General features: G+C 38.2%; 2 protein-coding genes across 2 annotated transcripts; one reads left to right on the forward strand and one right to left on the reverse strand.

Moving 5' to 3' along the window:
* Positions 1-238: 238 nt before the first annotated feature.
* On the reverse strand, positions 239-4,351 carry smim10l3 (small integral membrane protein 10 like 3). Its single transcript, XM_085403835.1, has 2 exons — positions 3,991-4,351; positions 239-2,575 (listed from the first exon to the last, which is right to left on the reverse strand). Exons 1-2 carry the CDS (start codon positions 4,168-4,170, stop codon positions 2,555-2,557), a joined length of 201 nt encoding a protein of 66 aa, XP_085259961.1. The 5' UTR covers positions 4,171-4,351; the 3' UTR covers positions 239-2,554.
* A 1,401-nt stretch (positions 4,352-5,752) lies between these two features.
* Positions 5,753-15,657, forward strand: LOC146671576 (ras-related C3 botulinum toxin substrate 1-like). Its single transcript, XM_085403837.1, has 6 exons — positions 5,753-6,098; positions 7,111-7,182; positions 7,693-7,810; positions 8,054-8,116; positions 13,684-13,843; positions 13,940-15,657. The coding sequence occupies exons 1-6, from the start codon at positions 6,064-6,066 to the stop codon at positions 14,068-14,070; spliced, it is 579 nt and encodes a 192-aa protein (XP_085259963.1). The 5' UTR covers positions 5,753-6,063; the 3' UTR covers positions 14,071-15,657.
* Positions 15,658-22,786: the final 7,129 nt, after the last annotated feature.

The following is a 22,786-nucleotide window of genomic DNA, read 5'->3' on the forward strand; positions in this document are numbered from 1 at the left end:
TTGATCATCAAAACACTTTTTCCTTCATTGTATTTTAAGATTTTCATGTTCTGTTTTAAAATTGTCCACGTAACCAGAAACATAGCAACAGAAAATAAGTGGTTTTGCCACACATGTCGCTGTTTCTATGTGGTTCAAGAACATGCTATAGAAGATGACCTGTTTCTAAAGGACAGTTTAATAAACCCAAACAAGACAACTGTTACCTTTTACTCATAGAAATGGCTCAGAGTCGTGGTGTAATTCGTTTATTTCTCACAGAGTTCATTCATTCTCAGCATTTGCTCTGTAACTTCAAACCCCACTCACACACATTTCACAGAAATAAAAACTTAAAACAGTAATAAATAATTTTGAATGTAACACCTTTCACTAGCATCGATTTGCTGATCCCACTGGTAAGCAGAAACACAATAGAAACGGTGACCACCTGAGCATGAGAGTGAGAACCATTACTGCACTTACTGACTTCTCCTACAACAAACCTGCTGATATCTGATGTATATCCAGTTAAACCCAGCCACAAATGATTAGTCCAGATCATAGAGGACAAACGAAACATTGTGCGTCATGCAGGGAAAAGAACCTCTTCAAATAAAAATGAGATGTTTACTTTATACCTCACACTGAATGTCTATACATGTACGATGCTTGACAAATTCATTAGATGGCCTAAAACCCAATTTTTTTTAGAAATTTTTAAGAAATTGTTTAAAACTAAAAAAAATTGTTATTTGTAAGGCAAATAACAAACTACTAAATAGTCCTTATTCACCAATAATAACCAAACAAACAGAAAAACGTAATAATTTGTATGGCCTCCGTTGGCCTTGCATTGTTACTGGCATTGTTTTTATGTACGTTTCCACAGTCTCCTTTGTTACTGAGCTCCAAATAGTTTCCAGCTGTTCCCAGAGACTTGCTGTGGATGAAACTTTTGTGCAATCTATCTTCAAATCCACCAAATCCCAAATTTGTTCAATAGGATTCAAGTCTGGACTCTGATTTGTCCAGTCCATCAGTTCCAGTACTCCAGATTCCTTCTCCTTGGTCAAATACTCTCTGCACAGCTATGAAGTATGTTTGGGGTCACTGTGTTGTTGGTATATGAACTCACGACCAATCAGTTTCAGTCCAGAAGGGATTCCATGACCCACCAAGATGTTGTGGTAGATCTTTATGTTCACGATACTGTCAATTTTCACGAATTTGCCCACGCCGTTTCCAGAAATGGAACCCCAAACCATAATGGAACCTCCACCGTGCTCTACTGTGGGTGCAGTGCATCAAGCATCAAAACCTTCTCCAGATTTTCGGTGATTATTCTGACCAAAGACTTCAAACTCAGACTCATCAGTCCAAAGTACCTTATTCCAGACATCTACAGTCCAGTGTTTGCGCTCCCTGGGTAATCTGAGACGTTTCTGGATGTTTGTGGGCCTCAATAACTGCTTCTTAGCAGCGACTCTCCCCTTTAAGCCCTGTTCATTCAGTCGTCTGCTTATGGTCATTCTGGAGACCTTTTCAGACTCTGCTCTAGAAGCATTTAGCTCTACTTGAAGATCAGCAGTGGTCTTCCTTCTGTCACTGGTACTTAAAATCTTGAGGTGCCGGACATCTGCGTCAGTCAGCTTTTGTTTTCTGCCTCTTCCTTGGCGCATTCTGTAAGTACCGGTCCCTGCAACTGACTCCAAAGCGTACTTGACCACACTGTGAGAACATTTTATGTCTTGTCCTATTTGTCTGAAAGACCATCCGGCATCGTGAAGTACTTTAATGCGGACTCTGTCCTTTTCGGTGAGTTCTCGATCTTTGACCATTTTGAGTCTTCAAACCGAATTCATGTTTTTACACCCAGATTTGAACCGCACACTGGACTTAACGACTCAAACTGAATATTCTGTTTAGTAATGCAAGTAAATAACTGTAATTTGGCACCTTCTATTAAATAAAAATGCTTTGATGTTTTTTCTTTGATGAAACAGAAAACCTGAAGGGCATAAATTTGAAAATTCATGGATAACAATAATTATGTTTTAGCATTAAAATATAATTTTAATTATAGAACGTGCACATACTGGTGGATTAACCATTACAGAAACATAAAAAAGGATTTGGGTGATTACTAATACTGTTAATTTAGGTCAGCTGTACATGTAAGACATAAAGAGAAACTATAAGCTTTCACAGCAACAATCATTCATGCTACAGTCCTCGATATCAGAGAGAAAAGGCGGGGGAAATATCTTCATGCACCTGACGAGCTTCTCCTGAATCGGTGACTGCTGGGCTCTTTCCCCGCTCCATCTGCTCCATCTATCGCCGCTCACCCTGTCTCATATCTGCAGACATCACCGCTTCCCTTCACCTGCAAAGGCGCCGGGCCGTGTAACTGGCGGCAAAAACGAACAGCCACGTTATTGTGTTGGACTGAAGTGTCTTGAAGTGTCTTCTTTCTTCACATCGCTGTGTGTGGTCAGCCGGTGTTTTCTGATGGCTGGAACGTGGCAGTGCACACTATCCATTGTTAAGTGTTAATGCAGCCATTGAAGACTCAGTGGATTTCGATGTGAACCTATAAAGATATGAGAACTCTGTTAGGTAGTGCTAAATAAATTAAAAAAAGAGAAGTAGGATAGGATTTTTGACCAACTTAGATATTTGGTGATTTTTTTTAAAATAGGCTTCCCTAACTTTTCCAAAATTTGTCTTGAGTAGTTACTTATATACTTGTTTATGCTCTGCCTGACTCTACTCATATCAGCAGGTTCTTGCTCCAAACACCGTGTTGCTGACAGTGAAGTTGCAGAGTGCCCTCTGGTGGACAAACAATGCAAAGTGTGTTTATCCAATCTCTTCTTAGTATTTTCATCTTCATTTATTATTTTGATATCTACTTTTGAACTGCAGTTATATGAAAAATAAAGTTTTCACAGGACTTTATCCCCTTCAGTGAGAAACTAGGTCACCCTTATCGCTTCCACAGGATATAAGTGTGTAAGTAGCAGCTAGGAGCTGACGATCAGCTGCCCTTGATTAACTGATCATCAGCAAGTTTGACCACTGCATGAAAGCACAGCTTAGATTTGCCAAAGACTTCTGAAACAATGTTGTTTGGACAGACGAAACCAAAGTAAAAACCAACCACAGGATATTAGCACAAACACCTCACACCTGCTGTCAAGCAAGGTGGTGGAGGGATGATGATTTGGGCTTGTTTTGCAGCCACAGGACGTGGATGCCTTTAAGTTATTGAGTCGGTTATGAACTCCTCTCTATAAATCTTCTTGAGTCAAATGTGACAGCTGTAGCTTGGCCAAAATTGGGTCACGCAACAGGACCCAAAAAGGGTAGCAAATTAGAAGCAATATTTTTAATCTGGAGACAGATGAAACCTCAAGTCCCCGACCAGGATATCTGTTGCCTGCTTCAGATATATCAGTTACTGGTCAGCCAAGATGTGTGTATCTTGGAAATAATTTAAAATAAATAAAATAAGGAACAAATAAATATTTTTTTTTTTACAGTTTCTCAATGTATCGCTAACAAAAGGCAGTTGTTTTGTTTGCATAATATTAACACATTTGGCAGAGTTGCCCAAAAATAATCAACATAATCCATTAAAGCCATTAATAAGCTAATAGATCTTCATTGAAAGTTTAAGGCACTAAAAATGGAAGCCAATAAAATGCTGGTAATAATAAATCGGCACCTCCTTAATTGAGAAAAGTGAGCATTAAAGACAAGATAAAGGGAGAATTTTCCTTGTATTAAGCAGCTTTAGTTTTAAGTACCTGTAACCCTTAAGCTTTAAATGTAGTTAAAATTGATCGTTTATCCGTCTATTAAGGATAAATCTTTTACAACGTGTCGCTCATTCAGGTAAAAGCAAAGGCAGTAATGAATCCAACATGAGGGGCCTTTGCAATCAGCAGCTGTCTCTGTGCCGTTTAGAGGGTTGATGACCGATTACAGCGGCTGAATGATTACCTGTAATCTCACATTAAACATCATAGAGGCGACGAGGTAGACATAGGGGAATCTGATTCGCAGCCGCCATGCGAGATCAAAAAATATCAACAAAGTCCTCGTCAAGCCTTTCGAAAATATTCCGTACGTCCGACCAGCAGAGCCCGAAAACCGGAGCACCAAATATGACAGACCCGCCATACAGCCCAGTCCGTTGGCTGGTTTCCAGGGTTAGTTTGTCATCTGGTAAGGCGAAGCGATGGCAAAGGTGTCACACTTCATATTTCTATCACTCGTCGACACCGAGCCCCATTTTTGTCCTTTTTTTTTTTACATCGATTGTGTTGGAAAATCTGCTCCACCCCGATAGCTGTTTACCGGGGACTCATTACTGTGTGACACACGGAAGTAAGAGTTAATAAAGGGCAACTGGAACCCCGAGGCTAAACTCTCAGGTATATGGTTCTTCATTTTTTTTAAAAACAAAAAAAACCAATCACAGCTGAAGTACACATAAAGTGTCATAACTTCATATTCATATCTATCCAGACAGTAGGTAAAAAAAATACAAGACAACACACAAATGCTGTAGTTGCAATGGTTTGTTTTACATTAATAGATTAATATACACAAAGTTTAAATATATAAGATTAAAATTGATTGCAAGTGTGGAAATTATATTTTAGGTCTAATTTTTATTTATGTGAAATTAAGTGAAATGGTCGGACAAAATCATTTAGTTTTTAATTATTTGTATTTGTCCAAAGGCAATAGGTATAGTGCTGATGAGGAAGGAAACCTGACTTCGAAAAGAAACGTCCTTCATCTGAAGAATAATAACACATATATTACTAAGTAAAAATTGAAGTAAAACAAGCAAACAAAAGTGACAAGTGCATGTAAGAAACAAGCCAAATAAATAAACAAATGTGCCACAATCTGAAGCAAGGGTTGGCATTTGTATACTGCCTTTTTTTCATTAGTCTAGCACTCAGAGCACTTTCTTGTTGTGGCTCAAAAATGAGAGTTCCACACTAAATTGATCAGGGCCCAGGTTAACAATGTCTGCCTCCATAGATATCGACCAACAGGGTACAAATGGAAATGATCCTACTGCTGACCAAAGACAAAGGAAGAAGACAGACAAGAGGTATTTTTGGAGCCAGTGAGAGAGAAGAAAATGTGGAGGTGAGAATGGGGAGTGTAAAAGTTCCTGCTCTAATAACAAAACTCTTAGTGAATTACAAACAAAAGCAAAAACAAAGAAGCAATTTATGTTTACTGAGAGATCAGTGGGTCTTGTCTACTACATCCAAATACGATTTTGTCATGATAAAAAAAAAAGTTGGGGTAATCACGACATAAGAATGATCTTTAGGGTATGGACAGATGTCTGGTATGCTTTCTACCACAGAAAAACATGAAGCTGGAGCAGAGAAACCTTTCAAATCCTCTTTTAAAGCTTAGCCTGAAAGACACAATTGAGGGCAAAAATTCCAAACGCCATAGTCCATAGAAATTGCAGGGATCGTGTAGCTGACGTCAGTTCCTCGTTTAGTGTCATTCCATAAATAGTCCCTCCACTTTTTTTGTATTATTTGTTTTCCCACACTAAATTAAACAATAAACTTTAAATCTGTTATATTATAATACATGTCATTCAATCCTCTGAAATTCGGCTACTTCCGGTTGATTTTTAGGACGAAAGTCTGTGTGGGCGTATGGACCAGTGCACCGGATGTGCCATCTACTGGTGGTGTTGTAGACTAATTTTTTTTTTTTTTTTTTTTTTTTTTAACTCAGGGGTGGTGGCCGCTGTTTTGCTTCATAGCTTCCAGATCAGCCTACGAAAGCATGGGAATGTAGGAAGGGAAATTCACGAGTAAACTCGCCGTAAACTGCTCGATAAAGTTAGTGTAAGTCCCCCCTAAGTTGTTTCGCGTCCCAGGAGCTCGGTTGTAGCAGCACAGGTCGGCGGAGAAAGACGCTCGTTGGGACTTTTCACCAGCGAGCAATCCCGGACAAAGGAAAAGAGACTCTAGCTAACGTTAGCTGGCTCCCGGGCTAACTTAGCATTCCTCTAGCCGCGTAGCAATGCAGGCCATAAAGTGTGTTGTGGTCGGAGACGGGTAAGTTCACCAAACCCAGCCGGGTATTCGTTTATATTAAACACCTGTTTATTTTTCTTTACCTTTTAAAAATGTAATTGTAGCTAAAAGACTGTCATCCGAGTAGCTGACGTTAAAACCCTTTGCAACAGATTTCCGAGCGGGTAAAGTTAGCTGCTAATCTTTTACTACCTGTTAATTTTGCCGACATGGGTACTCGCATTTGACTATTATATTTTTATCTATTTATTTAGACTATAGTTTTCATACATTAGGGTTGGTGGTATGAGTAAGTATTGGTAATACAGGCTGGCCAGTGTGCAAGTGGTTGACTAATCTTTCACTCTTAGGTGAGTCAGACATCACAGGGCAGGTCGTACATCCACAGCTTAAATTCAAGTTTCGCTATTATTACTTAGGAATTTAGCTTTTGTGTGTGTCTGTGTGTCCATCATCTCGCTGCTGTATTCCAGCAAGTCACTGTTAAAGCTACAAACACAGCGCTTTTTCAGCTTCCCAAAATTTAAGGGCTTCCTCAGCAGCAGGGGATTAACACACAAGCTAAGACAGTGACATTAAGATGTGCTAACAATATGTGGGAGGTAAATGCACTCATAACCGCTTGCTCTGGGTGTGGTAGATACTGCAGCAGCAAGACCCATTCAGAGCCCGTGGCTGTGTTGAATCTCTTTATTTTGAGTGTAAGGGGAACTGTGCAGTAGACATGAGGGTAGCATGCTGAAGGGAACCAAGAAAGTTTCATATTTGGCAAATGTGCCTCTACCACTGCTCTCATGTGCTTTATCTTGCAAAAAGAAGAACTTAGAAAATAACACAATTCCGTTTTCCCAGAGTATTACACCAGGGATTTTTTTTGTTGTAAGCAGTGCCGTTTACTGATCTTAACACCATTTGTAGAAATGAAATTGTAATGATTGTTGCTTATGTCAGTATTTGTAAGATCTGAGCCCAGTCACACTTTTTTTTTTGCCTTCTCTCAATAAATGCTAATCCAACATCTTCTCTCCTACAGAGCTGTGGGTAAGACCTGTCTGCTCATCAGCTACACCACCAATGCCTTTCCTGGAGAGTACATCCCCACAGTGTGAGTATCTGAGACTGCAGCTCAGTGAGTATTTATTTATTTATGTGAGAATAACAGTCAGTAATTGGTCTCCACCCTCCTTACACAATCAATGCATGAGCAAGCATGGCATCTTGTTTTTTAAATATAGTCTTGCAGAGGAGGTTACAATCACAGCATTTAACTGTAACTACACCAGGAATACATGTTACAGGAAGTCAAGAAGAATCCCTGCACCTAATCTGATCCTAGACCAGCTGTGGAAAGTGTTGATCTTTATCGACCTTAACTGTGGCACGAACTGGCTCTGCAGGCAGTTGACAAACAGGCTTTTGGTTCAGCCAGACTTTAAAAATGAGCAGTTGTTTTTAAGAGAGAGCAGAAATTGCAAAAGGGCACGATTAATCAGGGGATAGGTTGATCACCGCGTATTTCTTGTCCTTTTTTTTTTTTTTTCTTAGTAGTTATATTTCAACAATTTATATTAAGCCTGAAGGGCTTGGCTCATTTGCACTTCATCACTTCTGTCAGGTTCGACAACTACTCCGCCAATGTTATGGTGGATGGGAAGCCGGTGAACCTGGGTCTTTGGGATACAGCAGGACAAGAAGACTACGACAGACTCCGCCCACTTTCCTACCCACAGACGGTACAACAACCACAACAAAAACATAATCAGACAGTGTTGTGCTACAGTTCATGTATTATCCTCCATGCATAAACCAGAGTCTGATTTCTGAGAATGAATGAGGAAGTTAAAAGGAAAAAAAACAAAACAGAAAGAAACGCGCACACCTTTGTGAACACAGGATTCCCCTCCATCCCTTCCAGTATTCTTAACAGGAAGTGATTGTTACAGGCTCTGATTGCTTTGTTTTCCGTGTCTTACCAGGATGTGTTTCTTATCTGCTTTTCGCTTGTGAGTCCTGCCTCGTTTGAAAACGTCCGTGCCAAGGTGAGTAATTGCTGTATGTCAGAACGAGTGAAGGCTGGAAAGGTGTCAGCTTATTTATGTTTCATCCGTCCAGTTTGTGCTCTTGTAGTCTCTAAGTTTGCTTATTTTTTGCCTGTGCTGGACAAGCCACTGTAGATAGAAAATTAATCAGTAAATTTAAATGAAAAAATGAAGGAAAAAATCTGGAAAGTAGAGATGAAATTAAGAGTTTCAGCTTAATAAAACTTTGTTCATTGTGAAACTTTTGTCCTTGCTTGGCATTATACCCTTCAAGGACATAATTGGTTATTTTTAACTCATTTAACTCATTTTGAACTGCTGGGGGGGAAAAAAGACACAATCCCCCATGTCTAGCAGTTATTTCATTTTGACACACTGTATTAACATGGACCCAAAACCACACAACAAACATAAAGTGGAGTAGGAAAAAGTTTGATTTGTTTTGTTATTTTGTTGTGAAACCCACAAACAACACATTTCTAAAACTACAAACATACAAATTTAGCAAACAACAGCGTAACATATCACACACAAAATGCCACACAAATTATTCGTACCGCCCCCAAAAATAGTTCCTGTTCACCACAAGACGGAGGGGCACATCACAGGCATGACACTTGGAGAGTGTATCACTCCTCCTGTTGTTCAGCTGGAGATGGGGCTGAGTGATATTAGGAAAATCTAATGTCACAATATTTTTTTGGCTATATCACAATACATGATGTATGTGACAATACAGTGGAACCCCGACTTACAAAATTAATTCGTTCCTGAGGGTCTTTCGTAAACCGAAAATTTTGGTAAGTCGAAGCACCCATTGCGGGTTTTGAGTGAGGCGATGCTGAACGATAGGCTATAGGCTAATTGCTAACTAGAACAACAATACGTCGTTCAAGTGGAACAGCGAAGCGCAAGTACAGAAGCCAAGGGGTTGTCACATGATTCGGAAGGCATTGTAGGCTCAGCCAATCAGAGCCAGCGGATTTCGTTACTCGGGCGTTTTGCTGTAACACGGACAGACATATTGCCGTTCAGTGCCTTCGTAACTTGAATTTCGTGAAACGGGGTATTCGTAAGTCGGGGTTCCACTGTATGTTTAAATAACCTTCAGAAACAGATGTTATTTTCAACCGTATAATGCCTAAAATTGCACAAGTATGCTCATTCAAATCAACAATTCAATATTTTGTTTTCTTTTAATGCAAAAAAATCTGAATGAATTGAAATGTTTTATTTTAATGTTTTGGGTTTTTTTTTTTTTTTTTTTTGTAAACATCAGTTGCACAGACTTTTTTCATAAATGACAATATTGCGACAGTAAGTCTTTTTGTCATCAACACTCGGCTTTTACAAACGAAAGATCATAGCTACAAAAAAGCAATAGTTAAGAAAAAATAAAACAATTAAAACTAAATAGGTGCTGTTTTGTGCTCGTAACGTATAGAAATTGTAAAATAAAAAATGTAGTCACCTCAAATTACAGAACAAATAGTGACTGAAAACGACTGACCAAGAACAGTCACAGGTATCACAGCTGGTTTATTTAACACTTTCTTTGGTGTGTGAAGAGATGCTGACATGCCGAATTTAAAACATTTTTAGTTTTGCAGTGGATGATTTGGAATAAATTCTTGGTCCTGTTACCTTTCATGGCAATAGTTTTACAGCATGTTTTGCAAATAACTGCATTTTGTTCGACATCCTCCTTGTGAAATCCAAACCCTCGCTCGTCTGAAACTTCTGCTGTCACCATATTGTTCCCTATCTGGTAGTATATGAAGTGCAGTGTGCCTGGTAGAAATGTTTCCTGTTGGAAGAGGGGAAATTAATGATGCATTCACAGCATGTGGGAGAATAAAAACTGACACTGAATTACATGCAGACAGCTTAATTTTGCCACGGCAATCTATACTCGATGGTTACGATAAAGCAATTTTAACCATTGTATGAGGAAAAACTTTCGATAAGTCCACCCCTTAGTGGAGTTAGCGTTTACATTGCAATCTGCCTTTGGTGGCTTTTTAGCTAGCATCTGTGACATTTAGCAGTTGTTTCTGATGCACAAAACAAGAAAAGGGTGTAGACTACACAGCAACTTTCAACTCCAAATGGAAATATTTCACAAACAGCTCAAATTTGCCCGCTTCTTAGTGCCACGTGTTGTCATATATATATATATATATATATATATATATATATATATATATATATATATATATATATATATATATATATATATATATATATATATATATATATATATATATATAAATAAAAAAATAAATAAAATCCTGTTTTACCATTTCTTCTTGGATCAAATGTGCCGACAGCGTTCAGGAAAAACATGCCTTACATTATTTCATTATAAGTTTGCTTTTACTCAGTCTGTCAACAGAATTTAAAAACTGCTGTATAGTTTCAAGTCCACACTTTGGAAAGGCTCAGTGAGGCTGGATCTTGTTGCTATGTTGCTTGTTGCTACCCCCCCCCCCCCCCCCCCCCCCAACAAGGGTGTAGCAGTTCTTCAAAATCACAGCTGGGGCACTACCTCATGTTTTTTCCTTTGGATGAGCTGAATAACAAAAAACATTGAAAATTTTTTTTTTTTTTTTTTTAATGATTCATTTCATATTTAGATGTTAATAATCACTGTATGTGGTGATGATTGTGCACTTTTGTTCAGATTGGCCCATTCAGTTGAGGAGGAGAAAACAGTTATTTTGCTCCGTTTCCTGTTTACCTTTTACCCAGGTTATCTTTAAATTGTTCAGCCTTTACCAGATTAGCGTGCCTTGGTTATTGGTTATTGGCATTACCCGCTTTGTGTGTGTTTCGCAGTACGGGAAGGTGGAACGCGGTGCAATGTTCTCGGTTTCAGAAGTACATCCCTATTATTCATGTGAGACACACAAGGAAAGTTTGCTACAGTTTGTCTACATCAGCTTAAAGTTAACACAGATAAACTAGAATCATTTCCTTTTGTGAGCAAATTAAACTAAATCAGTTTATTTTCTGAGAAGACCTTGATCTGAGCTTGAGCTTACCATTTAGGGTAATGTGCAAGAACTTTGTGAATATGAAGCTTTTTTTTTCCTTTTCTTTTTTTTAAATTTTTGATGAAGTCAGTGCAATGGTATGTATGTCAACTAAGCATAGCTGTCAATTAGAGCAGGGCGATATGACCAAAAATATTTATCACAATATACATTTGAAAATTTACGATAACGATATAACTGATGGTATAATTGACACTAGACAAAAGACTTTACAACTCCTCAACTTTATTAGTGCAAAAAAAAAAAAGAAAGTCAATGTATTTTCACTTAAACAAGCAGCTTTTTTAAGTGCATTAAAGTTATATAAAAAAAATTAACCGTGCAAATGCAATTCCTTGCTGACAGTTAAACCAAAATTTCCAGTGGAAATTGGCCGACACATCCTCAGCATAATCATGTATAATATCCACAAAACTTAAAAAGAGGTTATACACACACAATACGGTAATATTATGTTGAAGCACAGTTCGTATCACTCCGCGAGGCTCCTGCCTACGATAGCCGTAATGCTCCGACAATCCATCAAGCGGTGCGGGTTCGTAGCTTAGCAAAGTCGTACTGAAACATTTGACAGATTTTCGAGCGCCGTGTACCACATAAAATCGTTTCGAGGTCAGTAAACGCAACCAGAATTCATACATAAGGCACACGGGATTATAAGGGGCACTGTCGATTTTCAGAAAAATCGAAGGATTGATTTTAAGTGTGCCGTATTTTCCAAACAACACGGAAATAACGACGGCCCGCTAGCATGCGCTACCAAAAATAGAGCTTTGTTGTGTATCTGACGGACGAAAACCAAACCAGTTCCACACCACTGAAGTTGCAGCATTTTTACAAACCAACTCTGGTTCATCCGTTTCATTTAACGATCCACTTTCGCTCTTCTCATTCTGCGTCGCTGCCATGTGCGTATGTAAACAAAGGCACTGCGCAAGCGCGTTTTATCCATATTCATCGCGATATTTAATTTTCCTATCGTTGCCCAACATTACACTGGTATTACCGTGAACGGTATGATATAGCCCAGCCCTACTGTCAATATGTTGTGCTGTTTGTCCATCTTTAGGGTCTGTTTTTCAGCAGTGTGTTTATTGTGAGACAAAGGAGCAGATTGACGTTAATCTGTTGATTTTGATTAAAATAATTTGTAAATGTTATCAGTTAACCTTTACCTTTGAGAATTTGCTCCTTGCATTAAACCACTGTATGAAAGTCAACGATCTTTGTGCTCCTTGCTGGTCTAAAAATAGTTAACGGACCAATAACATGGAGGCTGGACTACAGATACATTTGCTCAACATTGTGGATATTTTTACACAAACAAGCTGAAGCAGTGTGACAAACCTCACTATATATGCCATGAGTCATATGATTACTTTAGTGCAAAGGGAATGATAAACCACAGGAAATTACTATCTGACTCTGCAGTTCCCCTCAGCTTCACACAGCAACATTGTGTTGCTTTTCTTGCCCACAGCTTTACTGTCTTGGTTCACTTTCACTTCTCTTGCAGTATATGGTAAATGTGGATGCTGTGGGTAGCTGTAAACCCACTTTACACTGCCCGCTCCACACTAAACAACAGACACGCTGGTTGCAACAAGCTGATGAAAATATCTGAGTATTTATGAGCTGAAGAGACAGTTTTTCAGGAGTTGGTGAAAAAAGAAAATGATACACTTAAATTAAAGAATTGGAAATAAGCATAAGTCCACATAATGAATGTACTGCTGGTGATTTTACAACCTATTTATCTCTAGGCTTGTCATGGGATTAGGCCTTACTCTAAACACATTTATCAACTTGTCACCCGTTTTACCATCTTAAGTTCGCACCAGGTCCACACTAGCCGGTTTCCATTGGGAAGGGGTCTAAGCGACCAACACATTTGCTTTAATCCAAAGTCATTTTAGCTTAGCAATGCTAACCTACTGCTTTGTCCAGAGTTTTCAGAGTGGACGGGAGCAAAGTAAACGGTTTAGAAAGCAAACATTAAGCCTCATTTGTGCTGATAAGAAGCAAGCCTTGGCTGTTTCACTCTTCCTCTTGGTGACACACAGCTTGACAGTTGTGTTAATTCTGCCTTCCCCCTTAAATTGCACCTTTGTTTTTTTGTGGTAATATGTATTTGTTTATTCAAGATGTCATAAAGTCACTCTGAGTATTCTGTCATTATCTGTAGAGTGGGCTGAGTTTAACGTCTGGACACAGGCGCAGTGACAGGGCTTAAAGTTAACTATTCAAACTCACATCATCTACAGACAGTTGGGAATCACCACTTATGCCAACGTATGTGCCTTTTAAGTGTGGGAGGAAACCCTCGTAGGCATGATGAGACCATGCAGATGCCACACAGAAAGGCCCTATATGAGTTTGGATGAGCAGAGAAAACTTTCACTTGATTAAAAATGGTAATAAGTCGGAGCTCTGATAACATAAAGTGTTAAAGATGACACTGACTGATCTGAATATTTACACCACTAACTTGTAACTCCTGTGTCTGTGCAGTGGTATCCTGAGGTGAGACACCATTGTCCCAACACTCCAATAATCCTCGTGGGCACCAAACTGGATCTGAGAGATGACAAGGATACCATGGAGAAGCTTAAGGAGAAGAAACTCTCTCCCATTACCTATCCCCAAGGACTGGCCATGGCCAAAGAGATTGGTAATGGCTTCAGTTGTCACTGATCCTTTTCTTGTAAATGGTCATGGAAGACAGATTCAAATAATAAACCAATGCCTTTCTGTTTCCTGTCTTCAGGCTCTGTAAAGTACCTGGAGTGTTCAGCCCTGACTCAGCGTGGCCTTAAAACTGTGTTCGATGAGGCCATCCGGGCCGTCCTGTGCCCTCCACCTATGAAAAAGAAGGGGAAGAAGTGCTCTCTCCTCTAAGACTTCCTTCACTGGAACAGTTACAGGGGAGCATGACCGCTAGTGGTGAGGGTGGCTAACGACACAGGAGAAACACACCAGTATACACACACACACACAGACACACAAAAACAATGTATTTCAGATTCTGTCCTTCTATATGTGTAGCTGCAACAGTTATACCAACCGTTTCCATGAAAACTCCAACATAGGGTCAGGTTTAGGGTAAAAGAGTGTGGACTATTTTAGACCCTAGTTATTTCCTAACAATGTATACTGTATAGACGAGACTGAATTTCTTGAGGCCTTCTAAAACGGATTGGATGTTTTGTAGAACGGACCGTGGAATGTCTTCAACTTTTTCTTCCACTGGTTGTCCAGTTTTTTGGTTTGTTTTTTGTTTACAGTCTTGGTAGTTTGTTTGAAGTGGAAGAAATTTTGCCAAATACACTCTGCACACATGCTGTATTTTAGCCGAAAAGAAATCCTTTGTTCTGTCGTCTCAAACCTTTAAAACACAGCTGACAGTCTGCTGCTGTTTCCCTGCTGTTTATATCAACCATTTAAAAGTCAAAAACTTCACTTTCTCTTTATGAAGGCAGTCGTCACTCCTTGCTATCAACAAACACCTTGAAGTAACAATCTGTGAAATTTAATTGCCTCCATTTTTTTATGTACCATAACCTTTTTGCCAGTAATTAAATTTTGGCCCTAACATGATTCATGTTAATTCATTCTTATGGATCGAATGAAGCCTGAAGCACAGAGAAAAAATTGAGTCTGGGGGAAAAGGTCTGCTGACACCAACAGTGCTACGAATCCCTGAAAAATCTCCAGTATTTTGTGCATTTGGCTCCAATTGGACCCGTTGTGTTTGTGGTATCTTTTTTTCTTTCCTCTTTGCAATATTCCCCCTAGAAGTGTCTCGACTGTATGGCTGCCCAGGAGTGCGAAGCTGAAAACTTGATTTTTGTATTTGGAAGAGAAATATTCAGGTGTTTTGGTGATGGGGAACAAGAGAGCCTTTAATGCTCTGTGGGCATTTATCCGAAACCTTTTTGTGGAGCACATTTGATTTATATGTTATTTTTATTTTTAGCATCACTACTGGCTAAGCAATGTCACTAAAAGAGCATTTATGCCTGCTAATAACAGTAACAAAGCTACTGTCGGTTATGGTGTAGTATACAGTGTACTCATCTTTTTGTTATAATCATGTGATTTGACTATTTTGTATCTTTCTTCACAGAAGTTAGACTCACTCACTGTATTGTTAAACTAACACTATGAATATCTTTTGTTTATTACCTCTGCAGTTAATGCTACTTTAATCTCCCCACAATCCTAGCTTTTTGTAATTAATGCTGATAGCATGTACATGTATCATATACTGAAAACTAAGATTAGAATTTGCTACAGTTATATTTTTTGCCTATTTACAAAATGTATTTGAACTACTAGATCAGGGGTTAAGTACATGTTGCTCATCGGTATTGTATTCAGACTCCAAGCTGTGCTTTAATTCAAGCCAATGTTGTGACTCTTTAGTTTTATGGACAAAAGCTATTGTCACTTTTTGAAAAAGCCAATAAATTCCTGTAAAACAGACTCTGCTCTGCTCGTTTTCCTTTGATCCGAAACAAAAGGGATCCAAGTGCAGTTTACTCAATGGAAGATTATTGCCATACTCAACTGGCAAAATACTTCAGTTAAAACAGCCCAACAGTCCAGCATGTTTAATGTTATATTAAAAAAAAGTTCTTTAGGGTTTCTATTGGTCTTTAAATATTTGCCTTTGGATATTTGCTTATTTTCATTCCAGTCCTTTCACCAGACCATTTTTACAGGACATTTTAGTAGATACTGGGATACTTGAGATTTTTAAATCTCAATTAAAATGTTGATGTGGTGTCTTTTAATGGATTAAATCACTTTTAATGCCTGGCCAGGGCACTTTGTTGACTGCCTGTCTAGAAATTACAATAGTCGCAAACAGAGTCACCATTCGTGAAGGTTTGATTGTATTACGGTAGATTGCTTTAGTTTTAGGTAGCTGTACGTATTAAGCTGTTAGTTCCTTTAAACTCAGTTAAAATTCATCTTGTTTCTAACAGATAACAACAAATCTTTTAATATAAATAAATAAATATGAATGCAAGTAAATAAAGAAATAACTAATTAATGTTGTAGTTACTGTGTTGTATTTTAGATCTTTCATTTGAAAAAGTTTCCCATTGGGAAAGTTTAGTTTTTAATTATTTGTGTTTATTAAATGATAAAAGATATTAAAAAAAATTATATAAAGTTGTAAATGTAGAGTACAGATGAGCAAAGCCAGAAAACCCTATTAATAGACCTCCTGTATCAAAAGAATAATGACCAAAAATTACTTGGTTAAAACCAGGCAACAAGCAAACTGGCAAGGGATGCATGAGAAGGAAGCTCTGACTAGAGTAAACAAATACAAGACGCAAACATCAGGTCATAAAGTAAGAAATTAGCTATTTTGAACATTAATAAAACCTTCACAGTCATACCGATTAAATTCAGCAACAACTGATGTAATTACTTTGCTTGGATGAGCCTGAATCTTTTGATTATTTGACAAAAATGCCACCCATTAAGTTTATGTTGCGTGTGTAAAAACTCACATGGATTCAAACCGATTAAACCACAATATTGTTTTACTGCATCAATAAACGTATTCGAATTTTAGAGTAAATTACCAAGAAAAAGCCCGAGAGATCTTTCAAATCCTATTTTGCCTGACGCGAAAGTCCAAAGAAATGAATAGGAATGCACAAATTACGTCATTTCCTCATTCAGCGTGTTATTTCTTTTAAAGAACCAAGATAAACATGTATTACATTATAATACATTGTTTCAGCTGCATATATGGTTTGTTTTTAGGATGTTTCACATGCCCAGAGTTTGTCTGGGCGTCTGGCCCCAGGGCACCGGATGCACCATCTGCTGGTGGTGCAGGCTAACTTCATTTTTATTTTGTTTTATTTTTTTTATTTTCCCTTAGGAGTGGTGACAGCTGTTTTGCTTCATAGCTTCCAGAACAACCCACGAAGGCGTGGGAATGTAGGGAGGGATCTTCTGAATAACATCGGGTTAAACTGCTAAATAAAGTGATCCAGTTAAAGTTAAGAAATTATCCCGAATCGCGAGTCGGAATTTTAATCTGGAATTCTCCTTCAAGTCGGACTCCCCACTCGGAAAGTCGGAATAGCAAAACATTTGAACTGGTTTGGAGGGTTGGGTTGACAGAGGGAGATACAGAAGAGGTGCAGAGCGACGGCGACCCCTAAAGGGAAAGAAGAAAAAGAAAGTCGGACGCTTCCCAACAATCCCGGCTTCAGAATCCACACCAGTGTTTTTAAGTGTTTTTGTTTTGTTCTTTTGTCGTCTAAGAAGTTGCCGTGAAGTTCGGTATATACGAGTACCGATTGATCCAGATACTCTGAGAAAGAACAGCACGAAGTCTTTATCCTGCAACTTTTAAATTGTTTTTTCATTTTATTTGTGGAAGTAACAGGTTCTGTTACATAAATACAATAAATTATACATACGCAATAAATAAATAAATACGCAATAAATTATAAAGCGATTTTAATGCTTTTTTTTTTTAACTCCTATTTTTTCAGCGATGCGTTTGGAAATTATTTTATCTTTTTCTTTCTCTGCTCTATTTTGAATTAAAAAGTGTTTTTAAAAGCCTGCGGGTAATTGCATTCTTTTTAATTGCGTTTCAGAGCTTCTCATAGTTTTTGGAATTGGGGTTGTATTTGATGATATTGATAAAAACCCAATCAAAACAATAATTCCTGCAGTTCCTTACATTGTGACACAAAGCTTTCACTCTATTCCCATGAAAGCTGACACTAACTCTAACCAGCACAGGTAACTATAGTTAAGATATATCTTCTCATACTGTATAACTTTTCATTTAATCAAATGTTTTAGTAATCTAAAATGAAAAATCATGGAGATTCTGGGGAAAAGTAAAAAGTCCAGTGAGGACGTCAAAAAAAATGCAAAATTATGAATGTGGAAAGGTAATTTTTTGCAGAATTGGTCCAGTGCATCATCATCATTATTATTATTATTATTCTTGTAGGTATCTGTTGAAATTATTCTTTTATAAAGAAAACTACTGTAATTACAGTTCACAACTGGTAGTATTACACATATTACTATGTAATTTGAGTGGACTTTTCCTGTTTTTAGCTATTTATTTTATCAAGCCATATACAGTTCTCTGAGGTGCCATTAACTGGAATAGTGGATTTGTTCAATCATCTCTAAAAGTAATAAATTTGAGAGTATTATACATATGATAATGTAATATGAGTGAACTTTGCTTTTTTTAATTTTTTAATTTTTTCTAAAACTGTACAGATATGAGGTAAGACTCGCCACATGTAGAGTCATGGTAAACCAATGACTGTACAGTACTCTAGAGTCATTGGGGTAAACCTGAATAGCAGTCCAGTGAAACTAATACATCACCAGAACTATTCAATTCAATTCCATATATATAGATCCAATCCACACCAACTGTTGTCTCAACGTGTAAGACCCTAGAATATAAATTACAAATGTTTAATTAGAATTATTGATTATGGAAAATTATATAACATTATAACAAATTATATGCAACACTACAATGTTTCTAAATGTGCAATATTATGGAAGCAATACAATAATACTGTATATAAATTGATTAGATGGAGTATTTACGGACTTTTATTTTTGTGTTGTTTTATTTTAGTTATATGACACTTAACTGTGAGCTGGGAGACGTGAATGAAAATTTACTGAAATATTTCTTCAATGTCGCAATATTAAATATCCTGTTAAAACAGCTTTATAATTTGTCATGTATGTCTAATACGTTATTATAATAACTTGTATTACTTATTAATCACAAGGTAAAGGTTTATTTTTGCAAATAAAATGAAAACTGATTCAAAGCTACAGGATAAAGACGTCTTTCAGTGGGTTTCTGGATTTCTGGACGGCACCAGTACCGTAATATTAAGAATAGAGGAGCAGGAAAATTCAAGGTGCGTCTGGCTTGACCTCGACTTGATGAGTGCTGATCGCTCCGACCATCCGGTTAAAAGGAAAGCAGCATGATGAGCATCGATCTGGGATTAGCTGGCTCTCGGGCTACCGTTAAATGCGTTGTCGTACGTTTATTTAATCGGTATTAGTTCATGTTTTAAACCTGATTTTTACCTTTAAATATAACATTAGCTAAAGGTTTGGTGTTTTCATGATATCATAATTTCAAACTTGATAGGGGGGAGGCTACAATTTTGGATGCTATATCTTTTATTTATTTTATTTTATTTTTATTTTTTGGAACAAAAATAATAATAAATATGCTAAACAATTTCTGATCCACCATTTTTATTTTCAGCATCCCAGCCTCTGATTTTTAGCACTGCATCTCCAAACAGTGTGCTCAAACGTTAAATCCACAAACTGACTTTCACTTTCAAAAGTGCTTCACTCAGTACTGAAAGGGAAAGCGATAGACGACAGTGCTGGGAACACCTGATCCCGTTCCACCTCAGCTTTCATGAAGCCACTAAGCAGCGCTGTTTCAGGGGAAAAACTACAGTTTAACTTAATAAAGGAGGAGAAGCATCAGCAGAAAAATAATCAAAGCAGGAAGTTTTCTTGAGAATATAGAGGAATATTTATTTATTTATTAGTTTTTAAATCGACAGCATTTTATGCTGTTGTGGTTTTTACATTATTTTCTAGGTTGTCTCATGTAGTAACACTTTGTAGACACAAACACAGCAACGTGTAGTACTATGTCTGATGGATTCCTTTGTTTTGGTGATGGTGTTTTCAGAATGGAAAATTCTATTATGACACATTGTATGTTAGATTAAGATATTTTTAAATGTACAATATTATGTAGAATACTATGAAAGCAATTTCGCACTACTTTTTGCTGGTATATCACATAAAATCCCTTTCATTTTGTCATTGTAACATGGCAAATTGTGGAAAAGTTCAGGGTGTACAAATACTGTTTCAAGGCATTGCACATTCCAAATGATTAGATCGATCAGGGATTTAGAAAAGTAACACAACTGGTACTGACCTGACCCCAGCCATGCAAAAGGTGCAGTCTCCTCAGGTCATACCTATGATTGGTTTTTTTTTTCCTTTCCCCAATAAATGCTAATCCAGCCTCTTCTCCCTTACAGAGGAGTGGGTAAGACCTGTCTGCTCACCAGCTACACCACCAATGCCTTTCCGGGAGAGGAAATCCCCTCCGTGTGAGTATCCAAAAGTGCAGTGCAGTGAACATTTATTTATTTATGCAAAAATAGCAGTCAGTAATCAATCATCCTCTTCACTTCATGATCAAGCTGGGATCATGTTGCAGAATCATATAATGTGAGAGCTTGGCTTGTGGAAGAGGCAACAATCACAGCAGTTCACTCTAACTATCCATCCATCCATCCATCCATCCATCCATCCATCCATCCATCCACTTCTGTTTATCCTTATCAGGGCTGGAGCCAATCCCAGCTGTCATAGGTCAAGAGGTGGGGTACATCCTGGACAGGTCGAGAGTGTAACTAGCCAAGAAAAATATGTGTTACAGAAAGTTATGAGGAAACTCCACCTAATCTGATTCTGTTCCAGCTGTGGAAAGTGCATCCTCATTACTGTAACTGTGGGATGATACACAGGCTTTTGGTTCAGTTAGATTTAAAAAATGAGTGAATATTTCTTTAGAGAGAGCAGAAGCCGCTAAAGGGCAAAATAAATAAGAGGAAAGGTTGATTTCCATTTAGGTTCTGTGTCTCTTTTGTTTTTTAAATTTTAGTAGAGGTAATGTTTTAACAGTTTATATTAAACTAAGTTTAGCTCATTCACACTTCATCACTTCTGTCAGGTTCGACCACTACTCTTCCAATGTTATGGTGGATGGGAACCCAGTGACCCTGGCTCTCTGGGATACGGCAGGACAAGCAGACTATGACAAACTTCGCCCACTTTCTTACTCACAGACGGTACAAAAAAAAGATCACATACAAAAAAAAGATCACAATGCTGTGTTAAAGTTCACTTACAGTAAAACTGGCCTGTATTTATATAGCGCTTTACTAGTCCCTAAGGACCCCAAAGCGGTTTACATATCCAGTCATCCACCTATTCACACACACATTCACACACTGGTGATGCCAAGCTACATTGTAACCACAGCCACCCTGACAGAGGCGAGGCTGCCAGACACTGGCGCCACCGGGCCCTCTGACCACCACCAGTAGGCAACAGGTGAAGTGTCTTGCCCAAGGACACAACGACCGAGACTGTCCAAGCCGGGGCTCGAACCGTACTTGAGCCTTGCCTCATTTCTTTAGAGAAATGTTTCTTTTTTTGTAGTTTGGCTATATCTTAAGCCATTTAACACTGACTCGTGAATCATTCAGGAATAAAAAAGGCACCTAACTCAAGGGATGATCCATCGGCCATTCACCAATGCCTCATCAGAAATTACCTCAGTTAAAGGGCGATTGTCAAGAAACCTTTCCTGACAGAACATTATTAAAGCAGTGTGGGATCCCCTTGATGGGGAATATAAGAAAAGACAGCCAGTATCCAAAGACGTATGCTGTACAGTCATTCCACTTTGGAAAATAACAGTTCCAAGAAATACTAAAAGCCCCAAATTACCATGACAGTCATGTTCATAATCAGAGTATGTAAACTCCACAAGTGAATGCATGCACATTTAAATAAATTGCTGCACCAATTTTTTTGCAAAATACAAAGAGCTTAGGTTCTGACTGCTTTGTTTCTTTGTCTTACCAGGACATTTTTCTTATCTGCTTTTCGCTTGTGTGTTGTACCTCGTATGAAAACGTCCGTCATAAGGTGAGCAGTGGCTGTATTATGGAAAGATTTTTTTATGGGGTTAGCTTGTTTAGGTTTTACTAGTCCAGCTCTCAGTGTCAGTACCATGATGTTTACTCATTTTATGCCTGTTCTGTAGATGGAAACCTGATAAATAATAGAAAAATACAGTAATATTGCCTGAAGGATCCTGACATGTTAAAGAGTGGAAATTTTGGAAATGTCACATAATGGGTGAAGTGTCTGCAGATATGGACACTGTACCTGTCTGTTGTAGTGAAGAGAGCTGAGCATGAAAGCAAAGCTGCTGATTTACTATTCTGTGTCCCTGCCTTCACCTATCGTCACAAGCTTGCGTAGTGACTGAAAGAATGAGATTTCAGATTTTAGCAGCAGAAATGAGCTTTCTTTGAAGGCTAGCCTCACCCTTAGAGATAGTGTGCAGAGTTTAGTCCTTTGGGAGTGACTCAGAGTAAAGCTGCCACTCCTCTACATCAAAAGGAGTCAACTGAGGTAGTTAAGGCAACCTGACTAAGATGCCTCCAGGGTGCCTCGTGGACAAAGTCTTCCAGGGATGTACTTCCTTGGAGTAGATCCAGGACACACTGAAGAGATTGCATTTCTTGGCCGGCTTGAAAATGCCTAGGTGTTCCCCACAGATAAGCCTGAGGAGGTAGCTTTGGGGTGGGAGGTCTGGACAAGTGACAGAAAATATATGGAAGGAACTTTATCTAACTTGGAGGCAACCATTCAAATCCACACCAAGAGTCTACAGGGAGTGCAGAATTATTAGGCAAGTTGTATTTTTGAGGAATAATTTTATTATTGAACAACAACC

Source organism: Rhamphochromis longiceps, linkage group LG4, assembly GCF_057381845.1.
Source record: "Rhamphochromis longiceps isolate RC_006_pf linkage group LG4, R_longiceps_female_GT1.1, whole genome shotgun sequence".
NCBI classification, from domain to species: Eukaryota; Metazoa; Chordata; class Actinopteri; order Cichliformes; family Cichlidae; genus Rhamphochromis; species Rhamphochromis longiceps.

Coding starts and splice junctions, on each gene's coding strand:
- smim10l3 (XM_085403835.1), bottom strand. CDS start 4,170: ATGGCGGGTCTGTCATATTTGGTGCTCCGGTTTTCGGGCTCTGCTGGT. Junction 2,576..3,990: donor TGTTTAATGTGAGATTACAG/GTAATCATTCAG, acceptor ATATCTTTATAG/GTTCACATCGAAATCCACTG.
- LOC146671576 (XM_085403837.1), top strand. CDS start 6,064: ATGCAGGCCATAAAGTGTGTTGTGGTCGGAGACGG. Junction 7,183..7,692: donor GGAGAGTACATCCCCACAGT/GTGAGTATCTGA, acceptor CACTTCTGTCAG/GTTCGACAACTACTCCGCCA. Junction 8,117..13,683: donor TTGAAAACGTCCGTGCCAAG/GTGAGTAATTGC, acceptor GTGTCTGTGCAG/TGGTATCCTGAGGTGAGACA.